At 32.3% G+C, this 21,370-nt stretch overlaps 1 protein-coding gene across 4 annotated transcripts in view; it reads left to right on the top strand.

Annotated features, from left to right (window-relative positions):
* CCSER1 (coiled-coil serine rich protein 1) overlaps window positions 1–21,370 on the top strand; it is a 728,492-nt gene that overhangs the window by 232,257 nt on the left and 474,865 nt on the right. For all 4 annotated transcript variants that reach the window (XM_032861661.1, XM_032861652.1, XM_032861643.1 and 1 more), the window contains exon 4: window positions 9,377–9,470. In XM_032861661.1, coding sequence (XP_032717552.1) covers window positions 9,377–9,470 — 94 coding nt within the window. The remainder of the gene's footprint in view (window positions 1–9,376; window positions 9,471–21,370) is intronic.

The raw sequence follows: 21,370 nt of genomic DNA, 5'->3' as shown, positions 1-21,370 counted from the left end.
TCCCTTAAAACATCTAATAGTTTAAAAACATGTTGTCCTAAAAAGGACACAATTATTCTTCATCAAAATAGTTTGGCAATAATATACTTTATATTAACTGAAACATTATTACAATATGATAAGTAAGATATTAAGTAAAGGAGTCATTATTTTGTGTTCACTGTAGTGATTCAATACTAAAGATTCTGAGAGTACAAGCATTCTCTGCTCAGAGGTAGCACAAAGAATGAGGCAGTCACAGACATTTTTCTCTAGCAAGAAGTACAATGAGTAGTCCATATGATTTCCTAGGCAAATGCATTCTGCTTAGTGTGGGTGCAGTTGGTGGTCTTACGGTTCATGAGAACCAGTGCATATTGCACATAAAGGGAGAAAATTTAAAGAAAGGTTTTTAAACTTTCTTATCATTAAATTTTCCTATCAAGAAACATTTTTTAGCACTATTTTAAGTAGTGTAAAAAATGTCTGTGATTTTATAAAGTATAATATGTTATCTTATATATGCTCTTTTGGCATTTGAGTCAAGGGGATATACCAGTGCAATGAAAGAAATGCAAATGGCATTTTCAGAAACCAATGGATATGTTTGGTTTTTATAATTGGTAGGAAGCAATTTTGGAGAGGTAGATGGAGAGCATATTTTAGGATTTTTGAATGACAATAATTACTATTTATTCTGTAGAAACGTACTATTGATAGCTTTTTGTGTATTAGGTAATGAGGGAATATATACAAATTGGTACTTGCATAAGAATAATCTTAGAGAAGTGTGTAGTGAAAATTGAAGAATTATTATGGTTCTTGGCAAAAAGTTGACAGGGACATCTAACTAGGAGATGATAGAGTACATGTCATGATTTTGGAATTCTTACTAGTACACAAATAAGAATGAATCCTAGAAATAATAATCTCTCTCTATAATATGTATTTTAAAATATAAGAATTTCAAATATTCTAGTTGTTAGATCATTCTTTTTCACATTACCATGTTCATCTCTAGCCAGTTGCACATAGTGTAACTATAGTATTTTATTGAACAAATATTGCTTTCATTGGAGGTAAGACTATTTGACAAAAATCATTTGTGTTGCTTTATTGACAGTGGCACAGAAATCAAGGAGATGTCAGGTTTAGAATCAAGGAGATGTCATCTGTGACATTTGGTTCTACTTCATCATGAAAATAGATTGATACCATTTTTTCTTCTTATTTTATTTTAAAGATTTTATTTATTTATTTAACAGAGAGAGAGAGATCACAAGCAGGCAGGGAGGCAGGCAGAGAGAGGAGGAAGCAGGCTCTCCGCAGAGCAGAGAGCCCGATGCGGGGCTTGATCCCAGGACGCTAGGACCATGACCTGAGTCAAAGGCAGAGGCTTTAACCCACTGATCCACCCAGGCGCCCCTTTTCTTCTTATTTTAAATGATGCTAAGAAAAAGTAAGCATTTTAAATTTAAAATTTTTACGTTTTTCCATTGAGTATAGTTGGCACAGAATGTTACATTAGTTTCAGGTGTACAACATAGTGATTCAAATTCTCTATGCATTATGCTGCTCTCACCACAAGTATAGCCACTATCCATCACCATACAATGCTATTACAGTGTCATTCATTGACTATATTCCCTATTCTGTACTTTTTATTTCTGTGACTTATTCTTTCCATAACTGGAAGCCTATATCTCCCACTGTCCTTCACCCATTTTAGCCATCCCCCTTCCCTCTTCCCTCTGGCAACCATCAGCTTGTTCTTTACAAAAATATGCATTTTTAAATTAAGAACAATTATTATATTTTAATTTTTATTTCTGAAGTTTGCTAGTTATGTAATATAGTCACACTTCCTAGTTTCCTATTTTTATTATTTAATAAAAAATTAACTTCTTGTGTAAACCTGGTGATTCACAGACCTTGTACCCCTGGGGCTAATAATACATTATATGTTTATAAAAAAACTAAAAAATTAAAAATAAAAGATCCTAGCTAATAGGATCCAACAGTACAAAAAAATTAACTTTATTTCCTTGCATAGATTAAAATTAGAATGTTTAGAGTTTAATATTAAATTCTATGTGGATTCAGATATTTGTTTAAGATCCATAAAATTTGTGGTTGGTTGAATCCATATAAATGTTAGCTTTCCTAAAAAGTATTGAAATACAAAATATTATAGCATTATACTTGTTTTGTTATTATAGTACTTACAGAATTATTTACCTTTTATTAGTATAAAGGGACAAAATAGCAGCTCTGGGCATAGCTTTCAGAACCTCATTTTGCTAAATATTTCATATTTAAATACAAAGAGACACGTAATTTTAAAATTTAAATTCAATTAATTAACATATATGATGTATTATTAGTTTCAGAGCTAGAGCTTAGTGATTCATCAGTCTTATATAATACCCTGTGCTTGTCACATCATGTGCCTTCTTTAATGTCCATCACCCATTTATGCCATCCCCTCACCCCTTTCCCTCCAGCAACCCTCCTTTTGTTCCCCATGATTAAGAGTTTCTTACGGTTTATCTCCCTCTCTGGTTTCGTCTTGTTTTATTTTTCCCTCCCTTCCCTTGTAATCCTCTGTTTAATTTCTTAAATTCTACATATGAGTGAGATCATATAATAATTTTCTTTCTCTGATTGACTTATTTTGCTTACATAATGCCCTTTAAGTTCCATCCAGATCATAGCAGATGGCAAGATTTCAATTTTCTGATGGCTGCATAATATCCCATTATATGTATGTATGTATGTGTGTGTGTATATATATATGTCTATATATATATACATATATATCTTCACATCTTTATCCATTCATCTGTTGATGGACAGCTTGGCTTTTTCCATAGATTGGCTATTGTGGACATTGCTACTATAAACATTGGGGTGCAGGTGCCCCTTCAGATCCGTACATTTATATCTTTGAGGTAAATACCAGGAGTGCAGTTGCTAGGTTGTAGGGTAGCTCTATTTTCAACTTTTTGAGGAATCTCCAAACTGTTTTCCAGAGAGGCTGCACCAGCTTGTATTCCCAACAACAGGAGACACATGATCATTAAACTACAATATTCTCCTTTGCACATACTTATAACGATAATATATTATTTTAATGAATAACATAAGACCACCATTCATATTTGCAAAATGTATGTTTTTGGACTTGTAGGAAGTCTTATGAATAGGCAGTGATAGAATTAAGACATATTTCTGAAAATATTTATTAAAAATATATTTTGAGCTACATAAATCCATACAGTAAATCAGCACCTAGCAAAGAGCACAGTGTGTTCGGAAATATTTCGCAGCTGCCATGTTGAAAGGTGAAGGTAATTCTATCAGAATGATAGAGTACGCTTTCTTTACACAATCAGGAAATCAAAATCAAATAACTGTCCTCAGAGCAGTAGTTATAAAATATTGTGTTAATTTCTCTTTCCAAAAAATAGAAGTGAAATCATATCATTAAAAAATATATCCATGTATTGGTGTGTTTTCCTTTTTTCTCCACTGCATATATAGGTGCTCAGCTCATTGATAATTGTGTGTATCCAGCTTATTCTGATGCCTGCTTTTGATGATGTGTGTACCTTGCCATTTTTATACTTACAATTTTTTATAATTTGTGATTTATCTTTTTGGGGTAATACGAATTATTTTAAGATCTTGCCAGGTCTAATCATTTTACCAAGTAGAGGCAAGTATAATTAATTGTAAGGCAAATCTCAGAATGTATTTTTAGGATCACACAGGAAAATTTGACAAAAGGTCTTCTATAATAGCTACATCATGCATTTTTTATAATAAAATAATATTTTCAAAAAATAATATTTTATTTTGGGTTATTCTTTGGAGACACCTATGATTAGAATATTGGAGAATGATCTGTATATCCTAGCAGCCCCTGATTATGTAGAGTGACTAAAAGAAGAATGCAGACCAGATTGACTACCTCTTATTAATTTGAGTAGTCATCTCTTTACTTTTCTTTTTTTTCTTGTCATCTCTTCACTTTTAGATCAAGTAATGATCATAGAATTCCTACTATGTCAATTAAATATTTCATAAACAACTATGCAAGTCCAGATTAGAATGCCATATGTTGCCTTTTAGATAAGGTAAGCCTATGTGGATAATCCTTTGACTAAAATAGAGCAGTATAAATATGCAATTAATAATATCTTTATAATGTCACAATTAAATAATGTTTTAATAATTTAATAATCTCCTTTGATGGAATTCTTTCTTTTTTAAACAGTGCTTCCTTTTATGGTGACATGTCTCAGCTTCATTTTCAGCAGGATCATAATTACTATCTTCTTTGCAATAAAGAAACAATGCTAAAGGATTATTTTAGAATGGGTGTTATAGAAAGATTACATATTAATGGAGTGATCAGAATTTGTTTTTTCAACTTAGTAGCTTCAGAAATTCATTTTTTTTATTTCAGCCAATAGCAACCAGGCTTTGAGAATTGCTTCCCACTTAACCAAATACAGGCGATTGATTATTTTAAAAAATAATGTATTTGTAAAAAGTGGTGTTTCTTTACTAGAATACAGTTATCTGTAAGGTCTGTGAAGGGAGAAAACATGCTCTATTAGGTTCATTGTTATATCCCTAGGGTTTAAAAGATTAATTTTTGAATTACTACATTAATAACTTTTTAGTTTACTTTTAATGGGTCTAAGTCATTTGGGAGATTACATGAGTAATCAGTGTTACTGATAGATTTTTAAATGTCTATTTAGAGAATACTTAGTAGTAATTGTACTTGATTTAATATCCAATTTATCAATATTATGAATTTAGTAAATAATTAGCATTTCATTATAATTAACCAACTCTTTTCAAAATATCCATACAAATGTTACATATCCATAAATTAGAATATGGATTAAATTAAATTTTCCATGGCCTTTAAACATTGATTCAAATTTTATATAATCAAATTCTTCCTAAGTTATTATTAAAATACCAAATTTAACATGACAATTTATCTTAAATGCTTTAGGCACTTTTAAAGAAAAAGGATACAGTAATCCGAAAGCCTATCATATGCTTACCTTAAAACTGGCTAATAATATGCTGATACTAGGAATTTATTTTCTTTTTATCTTTTTTCTCCTTACACTTCGCTCACATGGAGATTTTCATATTTCCCTAGGAATTCAAAGATATTTGAGACTATTTCAAAGCTTTCTGAGAGTTTCCTAAGATTTAATAACTATGCTAGAATTAAAAGAAAAGGAAAGTCATCTTTATACTTGTACATTCTGGGTTTTTAATTAGAAAATTTTTTGTGTAGTCATTGGGATTTGCTATACATTCAGAGAAAATTGAAATTGAGGATACTGCCCATCAGCTTGGACTTCCTTTTTACAATTAAAATCTAATTGTTAAATGCTTTTATGCCTTTACTTATTTAAGTTCAAGCCTAGCTTTTAATTTTGTGCACTACTGATGTTTTCTTACAAAATGATTTGTTTTTTAAGTCCAAATTGTTTGTGTTACAAAACAGTTTCCCTGTTACTATGATATATAGGTCTGGTGTATGAACATTATTAATATTCATGCACTTTCATTATTACATCTTTATTATGTAGAGCTATCTACCTTTTTATCTTCTAGGAGATGAGAGACACTTTCTCCTTAGTTACCACTTCTAGAAATTCCACTAATTTATCAAATGTGTGAAACACATAGTTGTGCCCTGTTAGATACAGGGTGTGATCATTAGTGTTAATTAACTGCTGGACTCCTTTTCCATTTGGTTATTATGTGTGACCCATCAGAGCTGATCAATATTTTCTATTCCTGGTACAGAATTACTTTTGATGCTGCTACTTTGATGTTTACAGATCTCTCCTTACACAAATGGAAACAAATACAGGTCATACTATATACATACATATACTTAGAAAAACAAAATACCCATATATTCACTATTATTGGAAAACAATAGAAATTAAAGAAATTTTACACTCTATGTGCTTTTTTTTGGGTGTATGAGCCCCTCTGTATTTTTTTGTTTCAAGTTTCTGTTTAAATTCCAGTTAACATATAGTAATATTAGTTTCAATAGTAGAATTTAGTGATACATCACTTACGTATGACACCCAGTACGAGCGCCTCTTATATCCTTTATGTCAACATTTCTGAGTATTATGAACTCTTAGCCTTTAGCAGATTCAAGCTGTTTACTCTAGCCATAATTTATCTTTTTCATGTTCATATGTCAGAGATTAGCCAGGGTGAAGCCATTCAGGTTTCCTTAGCTTTTCAAAACTGCCTCTGACTTTTTTTTTTTTTTTTAAGATGAAACTTGTTTTCTGGCAACAAATGGATGACACAGAATCAGTGCTTGTTTGTTTGTTTGTTTTTTCTTTTTTTTTCTCCTTTCCCCAAGGAGCCCTGTTTTTTTTTTTTTTTTGCTGGTGGATGGCAGCAAGTATCTGGATTGCCCATACATGCTGGCTGAGGCCAAAAGTAGTGTTACTGCTATTGGTCTCTTTTAAGGAGAGATCTGGAAGAGATACACTATTTTTAGGTTTATGAGTTCGTATTGATTTTCTTCCATAACATATGTTGCTGCATCTTCTCTCTTTTTACTATGTGGTTTTACCAGATTCGGAGACTCCACTACACTGACAGGAAAGTGCTTTGTAAGCAAGATATCAAAACAATTAGAATTAGTAGATTTAGGAGCAGTTCATTTAGATTGGTGGTTAATGGACCCATCCTAATCCAAATGTCAAGGGTCACCTGCAAAATGTAAGCTGTGCAGTAAGTTTTCCAAATTTAATTTGTTCTTTTTCTTGGTGTAATTTTCTTAAATTTAATTAATTTAAAATTAATGTAGGTATATTGGTGGCAGGGTTTTTAAAAATATTTTCTTCTTAAAAAATAAATCTTTTTTTAATTTATTTTTTCAAGCTTTTGTTGGATGTATTAATGTAGAAATTCAAAGTGCAACCTAGAAAAGATCATGAGTGCCTTTGGACCTCTAGAATTGTTAGAACCAGGAACCAGAAGATCTGCTACTTTGACATTTTATTTTTCAAGTAGACTTAGACTGGTCTTAACTGTATAATGAAATCCAAGGCCTCTGTGATGATGGCATTTTACATCTTGTAATATCTGTCACCAAAAAGAAACTTGTCTCATTTGTGCGGAAGGTTGTGATCAGCAAATTTGGTTAAGATGCCCATCTTGGATCATCTACCAAAGACACGGGGTTTGGCTCATGCTTCTTCCAGTACAGTAGAGAAGTGGATTGGGCAGAGTGGTTTCAAATAGAAGAGGGAAATGTTGTGTTGATAACCATAGAATCTTATAATGAAAAAGATGTCCTTAGTGGGCATAACAAAAAAGGTGATAGTCATTTTCCAGGTACTCATTTATTTCCTTTCTTCTTGTTCCAACCTTTATTGCTTTCTAAATGTTGTTGACTATATTAGTTTGCTGGGTTGTCATACAAAATACCACATAGTGAGAGGTTTAAACAATAGAAATTTATTTTCTTATAGTTCTAGAAGCTGGAAGTCCAATTTTACAGTGTAGGCAGGTTTGATTTCTCCTGAATCCTCTCTCCTTGGCTTGCAAATGGCTGCCTGCTTGCTGTGTCCTCACATCATTATCCCTCTGTTCCTGCTGTCAGTGTCCTAGTATCCTCTTCTTAAAAACAACAACAACAACAACAACAACAACAACAACAACAACACTAGTTATATTGGATTGGTATCCACCCATGCAACTTTATTTAAATATTATTTCTTCCTTAAAGGACTTCTCTCCAGACACATCACATTCTAAGGTACTGGGAGTTAGGACTTCAACATAGGAATTTTGGATGAAAACAAGAATATAATACTGGTCAATGAAATTCTAAATATAAGATTAAAATAACTTAGACTAATTTGAAGCTGGATGAAGTATACATTTTCACTATAAAACATTTTTTTCTTTACCAAAATAGTCTTGACCCCCAGATTAAGATTCTCTCATTTGGATAGTGCTTAATAAACACCAATAATAGTGTCTTTAGCAAATCCCCCTTTTCTAAACTCTTTCTTTTCCATGTTCAACTTGAATTATGCTTCTTTTCTTGCTTTTTTTTTGCATTTTTGAGGATGGCAGCTTATCTTTTGTTGCCTATATTTTATAACATCTTTTGATACTATATAAATATACATCTTATTCTCAGTAGGTTATTCCTGCCACAGTGTATCATAAAACTGCCAGTAAACAGTTGATTTTTTTTATAAAATACTAGTTGCCTTGTAATTAATACAGATACAATATAATACAATAAGATAATGACTACTGTAGTTTTCATTGGTAGAGATAATCATTAGCTTTGGGGATATTTTCACCTTTGTGTTCTATTCACAGATACCACATGATTCTAAAGCTTAATAATGTTTAATTCCTTTTTTTCTTTAAAGTGAGAATAATTTATTTAAATGTCAGTGTCCTTACTCCTCCCCTGCCCTGTGCCCTTACTTTCAATCCCTAGAATTAAGGTGTTCAGTTTCCATTTGATAATATCACTGGGCCTTTTAAAATGAAAATTTAGTTCTTTAAACATAAATAATTATGGTAATGTTCACATAAATAGGAAAAGTCTGAGATAAGTGTCATTTACTACATGTAGCATCATGTACATTTGTACAAAAGTACAAAAGATGTACTTTTGTTATTTCAATGTAGTTTCTAAATGTTAAATTAGTGCTTTTTCTTAATATAGTCATCACCTATCTGTATACACAAATACACAAATTAGGTCCTTATTCTTCCCTCAAGAATTCCTACCTCTGCATATCACTGTTTCCCCTCAAGACTTCTTAGTATACTCTTCTGGTTTATTTTGTTATTTGCCCTCTTAAAGAAAGGGAAGGGGAGGGGACGGGAGGAGAAGGAAAAAAACATAATCTAGCTCTGATGTTTATGGCATTATGAAAGTCAATTAATTTTTAATCTGATTGTTGTTTATTTCTTCTGTTCATCTTTCCTAATTAAGCAAATGATTGGGAAATGGTAACTGAATCTTTGCTTCCAAGTATGGTCTAAATTAATATCTCACGGTTGGCACTGTACACAGAATTTGTTTGAGAATTCATTAAATGTGTCAGAAGAATGTCCAGATTTTAAAGATAAATATAAAAAAATAAAGCTTCAGTTTTTACAGACTTCTATACATTTGAAAAAAACCTTTAAACCTTTAGCAGTTTTAGTGGAAGTTAAGATTTTTTATAATAATTTTTGGAATATTTTATTGGGCAGATAATGTTAAAGTTCATGGCATCTGTATGTGGATATTGCCTCAATTTCTCAGCAGTTTGGTCCCTAACTATTGATTGTGCTTTTTCTTTAGGATGTTTTGAATAATTTGGGATCTTGTGAACTGGATGAAGATGACCTAATGCTTGATCTAGAATTTTTAGAGGAACAGAATCTTCATCCTTCAGGTAAGTGCAACTCATGCAACTCTGATCCTAACCATTTATCAGTTCATTGATAAACTTTATATTGTTTAGGATGCGCTCAGTCTTTTCCATCTCCAGTTTGTATATCATATATGCAAGGCACATGCTAGGTACCATTGACACATGATTCTGATGATCTTATAATCTATTATGGAAATATAAATCCAGTGGAAGACCATTATAAAATAGGAAAAAAATACCTATAAAGGCATTTCAAAGAAAGAAATTGCAATTTAATACATAATGGAAAATTTATTATTTCTCTTTTTGAGAGAAGAAAACTGTTATGATCCTATTATTTATTTATTTTATATAACCAAATGGAGGTTTTGTAGATCAAGGTTTACTCTTCAGAATCTTAACTGCTTCCATAATAGCTGCATAGGCTAATACTGATGCAAAAAAGTTGCAAAATTAATAACTCAATTAATTTTTAATAATTAATAACTGTCAGTAATGACCACAAACACACAGAAACACTGAGTTGTAGTGTGAGATAAATATTGTTGAAGGAATTAAGAAGGTAGCTCATTATATTTGTAACAGTGTAAATTTATAGTAAAGTATAAATTGTTATATCTTTAAATCCCAAAATTACTCCTGTTAAAGTAGATGATAGGGATTGTTTATTCATAGTTAGATATTTGGGTACAGGACAAGCTGTTGTTTACTTTTTTGTGTTTTTTTGCTTATAACATCTTTAACATAGTCATTTTCAAATTGAAGTAGAAATATTATTAGGGTGCATTCAAGTCTCAGTTGGTTAAGTATCTGACTCTTGATTTTGGCTCTTGTCATGATCTCAGGGTCGTGGGGTCGAGCTGCACATCAGGCTCCATGCTGGGTGTGGAGCCTATTTTAGATTCTCTCTCTCCTTTTCTGTTTGCCCCTCCCTCTGCCTCTCTCTCTGTCTCTCCTCTCTCTCTCTCAAAAAAATACTAAATTGAAACTTTAAAATCTTGGCCTTCTGCATATATTTGAGAAAATCAGCCTGCTGGATTTTATATATTATTCAATATATATTATATTATATATACATAATATAATATATTATTAACTTCTAAGAATTAGACATAATCTCTAAGGTTATTTCCAGTTCTAATATTTTATAATGATTTTTTTGTTCATGCAGTATTTTTCTATTATAGATAATATCACATTAAGAATTGTCAAAAGAAGCCAGTGTTTATATTTTACATTTCACAATGTTTATATTTTATTACTCTGTACTATAGGCTGATATCCAAAGAGTTACTTTAAATTTTTTTCCAGTTAAATACAAATTTAGGATAATCATTTTTTAAAACATTCTTGCTGTAGTTGATTTGACAGATAGTCTTTTAAAAATGGAGATTTTTTTTCTCATTTTTGTACAGATACATTATACAGTTTTGTCATTCATGCGTATTTATCTTAGAAGAATTATTTATAGTGATGATTTATACACTTTCTGAGGGAATTTGTCAATATTTAACAAGACTATATATGCATTTACCTTTAGATTCAACTATCCAACTTCTGGAAATTTAATCCTAAAACACTGGAAATATACAAAATGATGCATCCAAATATCTATTCATTGCAAGATATTTATAATTACAAATTATTGGAAACCCTCAAATGTTCTTCAGCAGGACATTTCTTGAATGTACAATGGTATACTAAGCAGCTATTAAAAGAATAAGAAGATGTCTCTGTGTGCCCTGGTGTGGCTGTAAGTGTATGTTGTTGATGGAGAACTTTGCAAATTTGGGTAGACTGGCAAACCTAAATCCAGTGATCACTAACATCACTAAAATTGTAACAGCTAGACATTTTTCCCTCTCAATGCAGTGCCTGGAGAAGTACACAGCACTGCCACTCCTGCCTACATGTACTTATATCTGTTCAGTTCTCTTGATTAAATTGTGATTTTACAGGAAATACTGGGATGAGGAGACAGGGAATCCAGCAACCAAATACAGAATGTGAGGAATTTTACAGGATAATGGTCTGGTTCCTTAAGCAAATAAATGGCATGACAAAAAGGGGAGGGATATTGTAGATTAAAAGAGGCAGATGCTGTGTGACATCTTTGTTGGCACACCTGAAAAACTTAAAACACTATAAAAATATATTTCTGGGTCAGTCAGAGAAATTTGAGAAATGACTAAATTATTACAGAGTTATTTATTTTGTTGGGTATTGAATATTTTTGTTTTGTTTTTTAAAGAAAAGTTTAGAGAGAGGCATGTGGTTGAAACAGTATGATATATGACATTTACTTTACCAACAGGTATGGAAGAGGGAATAGATGAAACAAAATTGGAAAGTTGTTGAAAATGTTCAAAGCTGAGCAGTAGGTGTTGGGGTGAGAAGTTTGTGCATTAATTGTAATATTTTCTTGTTTTCAGATTTTTAAAGATTTTCACAATAAAAAAAAATAAAACCAGGTATTAATTTAAAAGAATTACAGATAATGTAGCAATCTCAGTTATGTTTGGTAGGCACTCATGATGAAGAGCAAAGGGTGACTTAAAAATATAAAGACTTCAGTTCAATTTATTTGGGAGCAAAGAGAAGCATTTTTAAACTTTATTTTCATTTTTTATAAAGTAATAGGTGCTATTTACTTCATTCGTTTATTGTAAGGAAAAAGATGATATGATATACTAAAAACTGTACATCTCCCAAGTCTATTTTAGGGTGTAGGTATCTTGGTTGAAGCTGAAGCTGGAATACCTCTTGAATCAACTGAGTTAACTAAATTTTTCTTGAGGTAAATGACCTCCCTTTGCCTACCTGAAGTACAATTCTGATATGTGAAATATTCCTTAGAGTGACTTGGGTTTGTTTAATGTTACTTAAGAAAATGTGTTTTGAAAACCTGTTTCACAGTGGATGGCACATTATGGGCTTTGAAAAAAGCCACAACTATTTGTTTATGCACGTTAGCTCAGAAAGAAGAATTTCTCGGACACCTGGGTGGCTCAGTGGGGTAAAGCCTCGGCCTTCAGCTCAGGTCATGATCCCAGGGTCCTGGGATCGAGCCCCAAATTGGGCTCTCTGCTTAGCAGGAAGCCTGCTTCCTCCCCCCTCTCTCTCTCTGCCTGCCTCTCTGCCTACTTGTGATCTCTCTCTCTCTCTGTCAAATAAATAAATAAATAAAATCTTTAAAAAAAAAATTTCTGATTGAATAGGTTTTATGCAATTTATATTTTTATTAAGCAACATAATTAAAGGTCTTCTCAAAATATAAGAAGCTCATTATTGATAATTGATATTGATAAAAAGCTCATTAATGCTAGCCATTTTTAAATGATAGTTTAAATAAAAGTTATTTTTAAAAGTCTGAAAACTGAAATAATGATACCATTAAATTCTATTACTTATATTACTAAAAATCAGTGGGGGGTTTAAAAACGTTTTTTTAGGGTAAAACATTCTCAGTTTTTGGTTCTAGAGTCTTATTAGGGCAAAGATTTATAGCAATTTACAGAAAGGCTTAATATAATGGCCAAGGTGATTTTTATAAAAAGATAATTTTTTTCAACATGTGTACATTGGACATTGCTCATATTGAGTGATTTAACATACAAAAGACATTCTAAAGGAAATAGAATGCATAGTAAGTGTAGATAGTTAATATAATATGAATCATTGTTAGTTGATGTGCTACTTGCAGTTAAGGGATACGAGCTAAAATATATCAACCAGGGAATTAAAATATCCATATAGCACAAACAAAGCAGAAAAAATAGAAATGAGTTGTGTGGCTCAAGGTCTTTGTCATAGAAATGCCCACATACTTGCACAATTAAATGTGTATCTAGGTGTTTCATCATGTTGTTGAAAATTACACACTTATGACTATACCTACCTTGGTAAAGATGACTATTCATTATTGTGGTCACAATAATTGTGGATATCTTTTAATATGCTTTTCCCCCATTCTTTGCTATCTGTATTTTCGTCTAAAAGTGAATTTTAAGTTTACAGATAAATTTTAAAGTTTGTTTTTGACCAGTGCTATAGACAATTTGAGTAAAGTTCCACAAATCCTTTTAATATATAAATGTTTCTATGGAGTCCTAAATTACCACACTGCTTTTCTAAAGGGAGAGGTAGTACAAATAATAGTACAGATGAGTATCTGTTTTACAGTGCAGTAAGTGAATATTATTATTACTATTATTATTATTATTGAAAGTAAGAAAGGACAATTTCAATGAGGGAAAGGTTTATGAATTCAAAGTGAGTTCTCAAAAAGTTCTGCCTTAGGGAGAAAAAAATAAAAACAACTATTCTGAATAATTTATTTTTATCTTGGCATTACCTAATTTTATCTTTGTAAATTCTAATATAAAAGTGAAGCTTTTAGATTAAAAATCCTATGGATAAGTGCTCAAGGCGTCTTTAATCATGTTTTTCTTGAATAAATGCTTAAATTACTTTTCTGGATAATATTTTTAATAAATAATTAATATGCATCATGTTTCAAATACAGGATTATCAATTTGTTTAATGCTAGACATTCATTTCTTCTGTAGTAAAATATTTATTGCTTCTTTACTTAGTAAATCATTTATAATGTATACATGATCAAACACAGTTTTGATTAAAAAAAATGAGATGCTATTTTTTATACCTTGATAAATTAAAAATACATATTTGTGACTCTTCTCAGTTTTTATATTTCTCTTCACTCTCTTATTCATTGGTATGGTGTTGTTTTGCCACAAATTGAATCACTCAAGATTTTAGTAGTGATGTTAGATATACCTCAGTAGTATTTTTTGGGGGAAAAAAAGTACAAACAAAAGTTACTAGCATTTAATATCTCAAAGACTCAAATAAATGACCTTAAAATTTTCCTTACAGGGGCACTTGGGTAACTCAGTCAGTTAAACGTCTGCCTTCAGCTCAGTTCATGATCCCTAAGTTCTGGGATCAGCCCCGCATCAGGCTTCATGCTCAGTGGGGAGTCTGCTTCTCCTTCTCCCTTTGCCCATGCTCCCCCCACTTGTGCTCTATCTCTCTCTCTCATAAATAAATAAAAATCCTAAAAAATTTCCTTACAGTGAGATATGTGTTATGAACTGTACATTCTGTGAAACAAAAAATACCAGCAGTATTATTTTTCCTTATTTTTCTTTATGTGGCTTTACATGTTTGTGTGGAGGATTTTTCTTTCTATTCATTTAAGCATCTTGCAAAGTAATAATCACTCAAGGAAAATAGAATAATGGTAAAAAAGATACAAAAAATAAGATGATACTACAGGTGAGGTTGGCACACAAAATATACACTAGTATCACCATAGTGAGCAGGAAGTGTTACTTGGAGTGCTTTCCTAACATATGTGAAGAAGGAAACTTAACCAGTTGCGTGATTAAAAATATATGCCATCAATCATTCAGTCAACCAGTCAGTGCATTTTATTAAATAAAGAATTTTTTTACTAAGAACTGAAAGTTATTTTGCTCACATGTCTTTATAAAGTATAAATGATTGATATCAAGAACAATTTCTTCAGCAACTCCTTTTAGTACAAGCTGGTGGCATCTTGCTACCAATTCAGTAGAAGCAGTCCTAAATGTTGACATAATAGTGTAGCAAAAACTAGGAATTTTATGAGGATCTTGCTTTGTCCAAAAATAAAATTCAGTTCCTTGTACATATTAACATTCTTTGGGTAATTTTAACATTGGAAATAGTTGAAATAGATGTTGTCAATTATTTTCCTCATCTTACTTTAAGGTAATGGTCATAAAACCCAATAGAATATCTAATGTTAAGTAATGTTACTGCTTGATGAGTCCACGAAAATGAACTGTTGGCAAAATGTTACCCTTATGTGACTAAATAAGGTAACATTTCTACAAATAGTTGTTACCATAATGCCAGTTAAATATTGGACAGTGCGTAGTGTTTGATAAAGAAATAAGAATAAGAATTAGAGTTTTGCTTTCGGAACATTTCATGTTTAGCTATTCTTTTCCATGGTAAACTAGAACAAGGTCCTATTTCTATTTAGACTTTAGACTGTTTATAGTATTATCTTCAAAAAATTATGCGAAACATGCACCTGACTAATTTGACAGTGAAGCATCGTAATTAAAGTTAAAACACATTTTGGTGTTACCTGTTTGGAATGTACTCATTAAAATGCCATTTTCCCAGTTCTTTTCTTGACTACTAGAAGTTGGTGGTGCATCAGTTTTAGCAAGTAGTAGCTGGATATCCAAGTTGATGGAAAGGAAAACTAAATGCCTATAATGAGCTATGCTTTTTTCCTAAGCTGTCTAAAGTTAATGCTCACAATAACCCTCTGAGAGGAAATTGCATCTTAAAGATCCATTCTAATTAAAGAAATGACAAATTAATATCAAAGTGAATAGGCACTTTGGAGACAGACATATCCAAGTTAGCATTCCAGCTGTACCACAGTGACCTTGTGCAAATCACCGGATTTTTTTAAGCAATTTTTTTTTAAAGATTTTGTTTATTTATTTGACAGAAAGATCACAAGTAGGCACAGAGGCAGGCAGAGAGAGAGGCAGGAAGCAGGCTCCCTGCTGAGCAGAGAGCCTGACGACTCGGGGCTCAATCCCAGGACCCTGGGATCATGACCTGAGCTGAAGGCAGAGGCTTAACCCACTGAGCCACTCAGGCGCCCCTAAGTAATTTTTTTAATTTGTAAAATGACAATAAAACTATCTCAAATATCATCCTAAGTAGGAGATATATTTATATGCAAAGTGCCTTTCATAGTTGCCTAGAATAAAATAGGAGCCCAGAAGAAGTTAGTTATTTCCTCTTGACATCTTAAATTCCTCATCATAGAGTTTTCCCAATCATTGGTATTTTTTTATAGTCCTTAATTTCTTAATGCTTCATCATGATTATCTATTGTTTTAACATATACTTTGTCATTTTTATTTTTATAGTCTAAATTCTGTGTATCATTTTAAATGGTGTTTTGTTAGGGATGCCTGGGTGGCTCCTTCAATCTCACTCACGTCATGATCTCAGGGTCCTGACATGAAGCCCTGCTTCAGGCTCCACACTTAGCAGGGAGTCTGCTAAAAACTGTCTCTTTGCTTTCTCTCTCCCTCTGCTCCTCCCCCACTGCTCATGCATATGCTCCCTCTCTCTCTTTCTAAAATAAATAAATCTTTAAAAAATAAGTGGTGTGGGACGCCTGGGTGGCTCAGTTGGTTAAGCAGCTGCCTTCGGCTCAGGTCATGATCCCAGCGTCCTGGGATCGAGTCCCACATCGGGCTCCTTGCTCTTCAGGAAGCCTGCTTCTCCCTTTGCCTCTGCCTGCCATTCTGTCTGCCTGTGCTCTCTCTCTCTCTCTCATAAATAAGTAAAATCTTTAAAAAAAATTGATTTAAAAAAAAATAAGTGATGTTTTCTTAGTACTAATTATTCAAAAATTAATTAAGGCACTTTGCTTATAACAGGTGGTACGTTTCCTGGTGTTAAAACCAATACATTTAAATGCATGGAAACATTTTATTCCCAGACAGTAGTCCTGTGTCTAAAATACCACAACATATTTCAAATAGTAATTCTAAGAGAAATAATAAATTTCTTGTGTTAAATATTTTAAAACTTACTAACCCAAATCTGTAATGTTCAGAGAGAAAACCAGGTTGTTACTTTGTATTAAATTTGGTCTTTGTTATTTGCAAATAAGTTACTCAGTTGAAAATATATTTTCTTTATTTATCACTGTTTGATAAAAACAATGCAGTGTCGCTTAGATGATTGGGTGAAGAAATTTTGTTTTTGCTGGTTATTTTGGACGTTATATATAAAAACACCTAGGGCAGTATCTCTTGGTATATGTCCAGATGCAAATGGAGAAGTAATGGCCCAATGATATCAATTAGGTATTAATTAGGTAGTTGCTAAATTATTTTGAGTTTGATGAACAAGCAATATAAAATTCTGCAGTGAGTTGGGAACTCCTCATGTGCCTATTAATTAAGGAGGTAATTTTTGTTATTAATTTTTAATGGATACTAGCACAGCAGAGCTGAGATGAAACCCTAGTGGCTTTGTTAATATGAATGGTAATGTACAAATTGCAACAACATTCACACAGGGAAAATTATAAAAATTAACTATAAGGTTTTATAAGCTTTGATATGTCTGGGTCAGAAAATATGTGTAAGCTATCTTCAGTGTCATTTTATAAAGCTGAGAAATAAGTGACACTTAATTTTGGAAGTATAACGTAGTAGCTACAAATCTGAACTCTGAAGTTAGGCAAATCTCAGCTACCAACCAGGCTGTATAAACTTGAACAAATTATTTAATCTCAGTTTTGCTTTTTTCATCTTAAAATGGGGCAATAAAAGTATCTACCTCAAAAGTTTGTTGTGAGGAATAGTAAATTAAAGTGTAGTAGAATGTCTGTATCACATCTGGCATATAATATTTTTTAATAACTATAGCTAATACTATTTTTTACAGTATGCTTGATAAAATAAGATATTCCTGAGGATTAATAGAAACCCAGTCTTGCTGATTTTGGTTATTTTTTTTCCAGGCGCTATTAGTAGAAGATCTCAACCATATTTTCAAGTAAAGTATTTCTCAAATTTTAAGTGCAGAATGCCACAACACATGCAATTGATTTTGTGATTATCATGTATTTCCAAACTTACACAATCATATTAAATAAAAGAATAATAATATTTACTGAGTTTGTATGCCAGTTCAGTGAGGTAAATAATTCTTTCACATTGAAGAAAATTGAAGCTTTGAATAATAAAATACTACAAGCAAGTAGATGTCTCATCTGGGCCCAAAGTTTGTCTAACTCTGAAGGCTCTGTGTTAATAATCTTTTAAAAAGATTTTATTTATTTATTTGAGAGAGAGCACAAGTGAGAAAGAGCACAAGCAGAGGGAGTGGTGCAGAGAGAGACAGAGGCAGGCTCTTGGCTGAGCAGGGAGCCTGATGTGGGGCTCAATTCCAGAACCCTGGGATCATTACCTGAGCTGAAGGCAGACGCTTAACTGATTTAGCCACCCATGTGACCCTGTGTTAATAACTTTGACTAATAAAATTAATTCATACACAGTTTTAAAAACACAAGTACGCAGAAACTTTTGTTTAAAACTGGCTCTCTTTTTTTTTAGTATTCCCCAAAATATTTAATTTGATTTGACGTTTTTTCATTTCTTTCCCATTGTAGTTGACCACTTCTTTTTGAAAATAAAAAAAAAAAAATTGAGATGTAGTTCGCATACCATTTAAGTTACACAGTTCACAGGTTTTTAATATATTTGCAGCATTGTGCCTCTATCATCACAATGTAAGGTTAGAACATTTCGTTAAGCTAAAAAGGAGTTGTACCCATTAGCAGTGACTTATCAGTCAACACACTTCTAACCCCAGGTAATCACTAAGCCATTATCTGTCTGTGAAGATTCGTCTCTTCTGGACATCTTATATCCACAGAATCATACAATATTGGTCTTTTGTGATGGGTTTCCTTTGCTGAGCATAATGTTTTTCAAGGCTTATTCATGATGTAGCGTGTGTGTGTGTGTGTGTGTGTGTGTGTATCAGTACTTCATTCCTTCTTTATGATCTTATTAGTATTTCATCTTATGGATCTATCACACTTTTTCTGCAATGTAAATATTAAATATTTAATATGTAAATTTTGAACAATGCACTGCTACCTAAGCAATGGGCCAAATAAACGAAAAATCAAAATATGCCTCACAACAACGATAAAAAGAGAAAACTCAATATTCTTAAACCTACAGAATGCAGTGAAAGTAGATGTTAGGGTGAAATTTATGCTATAAGTATTTGTATTAAAAAGAAAAGTTAAATAGTATGACACCACTGGGACTAGAAAAAGAAGAAATTTATCTGAAATTTAGTAGAGGAAGAAAATAACGAAGAAAAATCAAAAATAAATAAATATAGAGACCAGAATAAACAATAACACTGAAAGTAATGACCAAGTTTTCCCAAAAATAAATAAATAAATAATAAATAAATAAACAAAATTGGCAATGGTTTAACTACATTAACTAAGAAAAAACTAGATGGCTCAAAAACCAAAATGAGAAATGGAAGAGAAAACGTACAGATACCATAGAAATACATAGTATGATACCAGATCACTATGAACAGTTATATAGTAAATCAGATAACATAGAAAATAATACCAGATAATTCCTAAAAATGTACAAGTCACTAAGATTCAGTCATGAATCTTGAGTCCAAGAGAGAGGAAATCTTCTTAGACCAATAACAAGAATGCAAGTTGAATTATAAATTAAAAGTCTCCAGCTCGGGGTACCTGGGTGGCTCAGTGTGTTAAGCCTCTACCTTTGGCTCAGGTCATGATCTCAGGGTCCTGGGATCCAGCCCCACATTGGGCTCTCTGCTCAGCAGGGAGCCTGCTTCCCTTCATCTCTCTCTGCCTTCCTCTCTGCCTACTTGTGATTTCTCTCTCTGTCTAATAAATAAATAAAATCTTCAAAAAAAAAAAAATCTCCTGGCTCAGAAAAGCCCATGACTGTATGGTTTCATTGATGAATTCTACCAAACATTTTAAAAAATAATTAATGACAATCTTTTATTAAAACCGTTCAAATAATGGAATAGAGGGAGGGAGCATATTCAAAATCATTCTATGAGGCTGTTATTACCCTGATACCAAAGCAGGATAAAAAGAATATAAGAACAAAAAAGTCTAGTTTGTCCAATAAAGTATTGCCAGTCTGGCTTTCTTTTGACATCCATTTGCATGATAGAGATTTCTCCACCCTCTCACTTTCAATCTGCAGATGTCGTTAGGTCAGAAATGAATCTGTTGTAGGTAGTATATAGATGTCTTTTTTTTCTTCTTCTTCTTTTTTTATCCATTCTGACACCTCTGTCTTTTGATTTGAGCATTTAGTCCATTTACATTCAAAGTAATTATTGATAGATAGGTGTTTATTGCCGTGTTATTACTTGTTCTGTCACTGTTTCTGAAGATTTTCTCTGATTCTTTCTTGTCTTTGTCACTTTTGGTCTCTCCTTTCCACTCAAAGAGTCCCCTTTAATATTTCTTGCAGGGCTGGTTTGGTGGTCATGAACTCCTTTAATTTTTGTTTTTCTAGGAAACTCTTTATCTCTCCTCTTCTGAATGATAGCCTTGCTGGATAGAGTGTTCTTGACTGCCCATTTTTCCCATTCAGCATTCTGAATATATATCATGGAACTCCTTTCTGGCTTGCCAAGTTTCTGTTGAGAAATCTCTAGCTAGCCTTGTGGGTTTTTTCCTTGGAAGTTAAGGACTTCTTTTGTCCTGCTGCTTTTAAGATTTTTTTCTTTATCACTATATTTTGCAAATTTAATTATAATATGTCTTGGTGTTAGTCTGCTTTAGTTGATTTTGATGGTAGTTCTCTGTGCTACCTGGGTCTGGATGTCTGTTTCCTTCCCCAGATTAGGGGATTCTTTTAGCTCTTACTTCTCCAAATAATTTTTCTGCCCTCTTTACTCTCCCTTTTTCTTCTGGGACTCCTATAATATGAATGTTATTACATATGACAGAGTCACTGAGTTCCCTAAGTCTGTTCTCATGTTGCATAATTCTTCTTTCTCGCTTTTCTTAAGCTTTAATATTTTCCATTATTTTGTCTTGTAGGCAACGAATTCATTCCTCTGCTGCTTCTAGCCTTGTGTTTGTTGCATCAAGCCTGGTTTGGTCTCATTTATTGCATTCTTCATCTTTGATTGATTCTTTTTTAACTTTTTCATTTCTGTGGTAAGGGTCTCCATGATGTCTTCTTTTCTCAAGCCCGGTGAATATCCTTATGATTGTTGCTTTAAATTCTCCATCAGGCATGCTACTTTTATCTCTCTTGCTTAGA

The sequence above is a fragment of the Lontra canadensis genome, unplaced genomic scaffold (genome assembly GCF_010015895.1).
Source record: "Lontra canadensis isolate GAN:19392208 unplaced genomic scaffold, GSC_riverotter_1.0 scaffold1, whole genome shotgun sequence".
NCBI classification, from domain to species: Eukaryota; Metazoa; Chordata; class Mammalia; order Carnivora; family Mustelidae; genus Lontra; species Lontra canadensis.
This window is presented reverse-complemented; position numbering and strand designations above follow the sequence as displayed.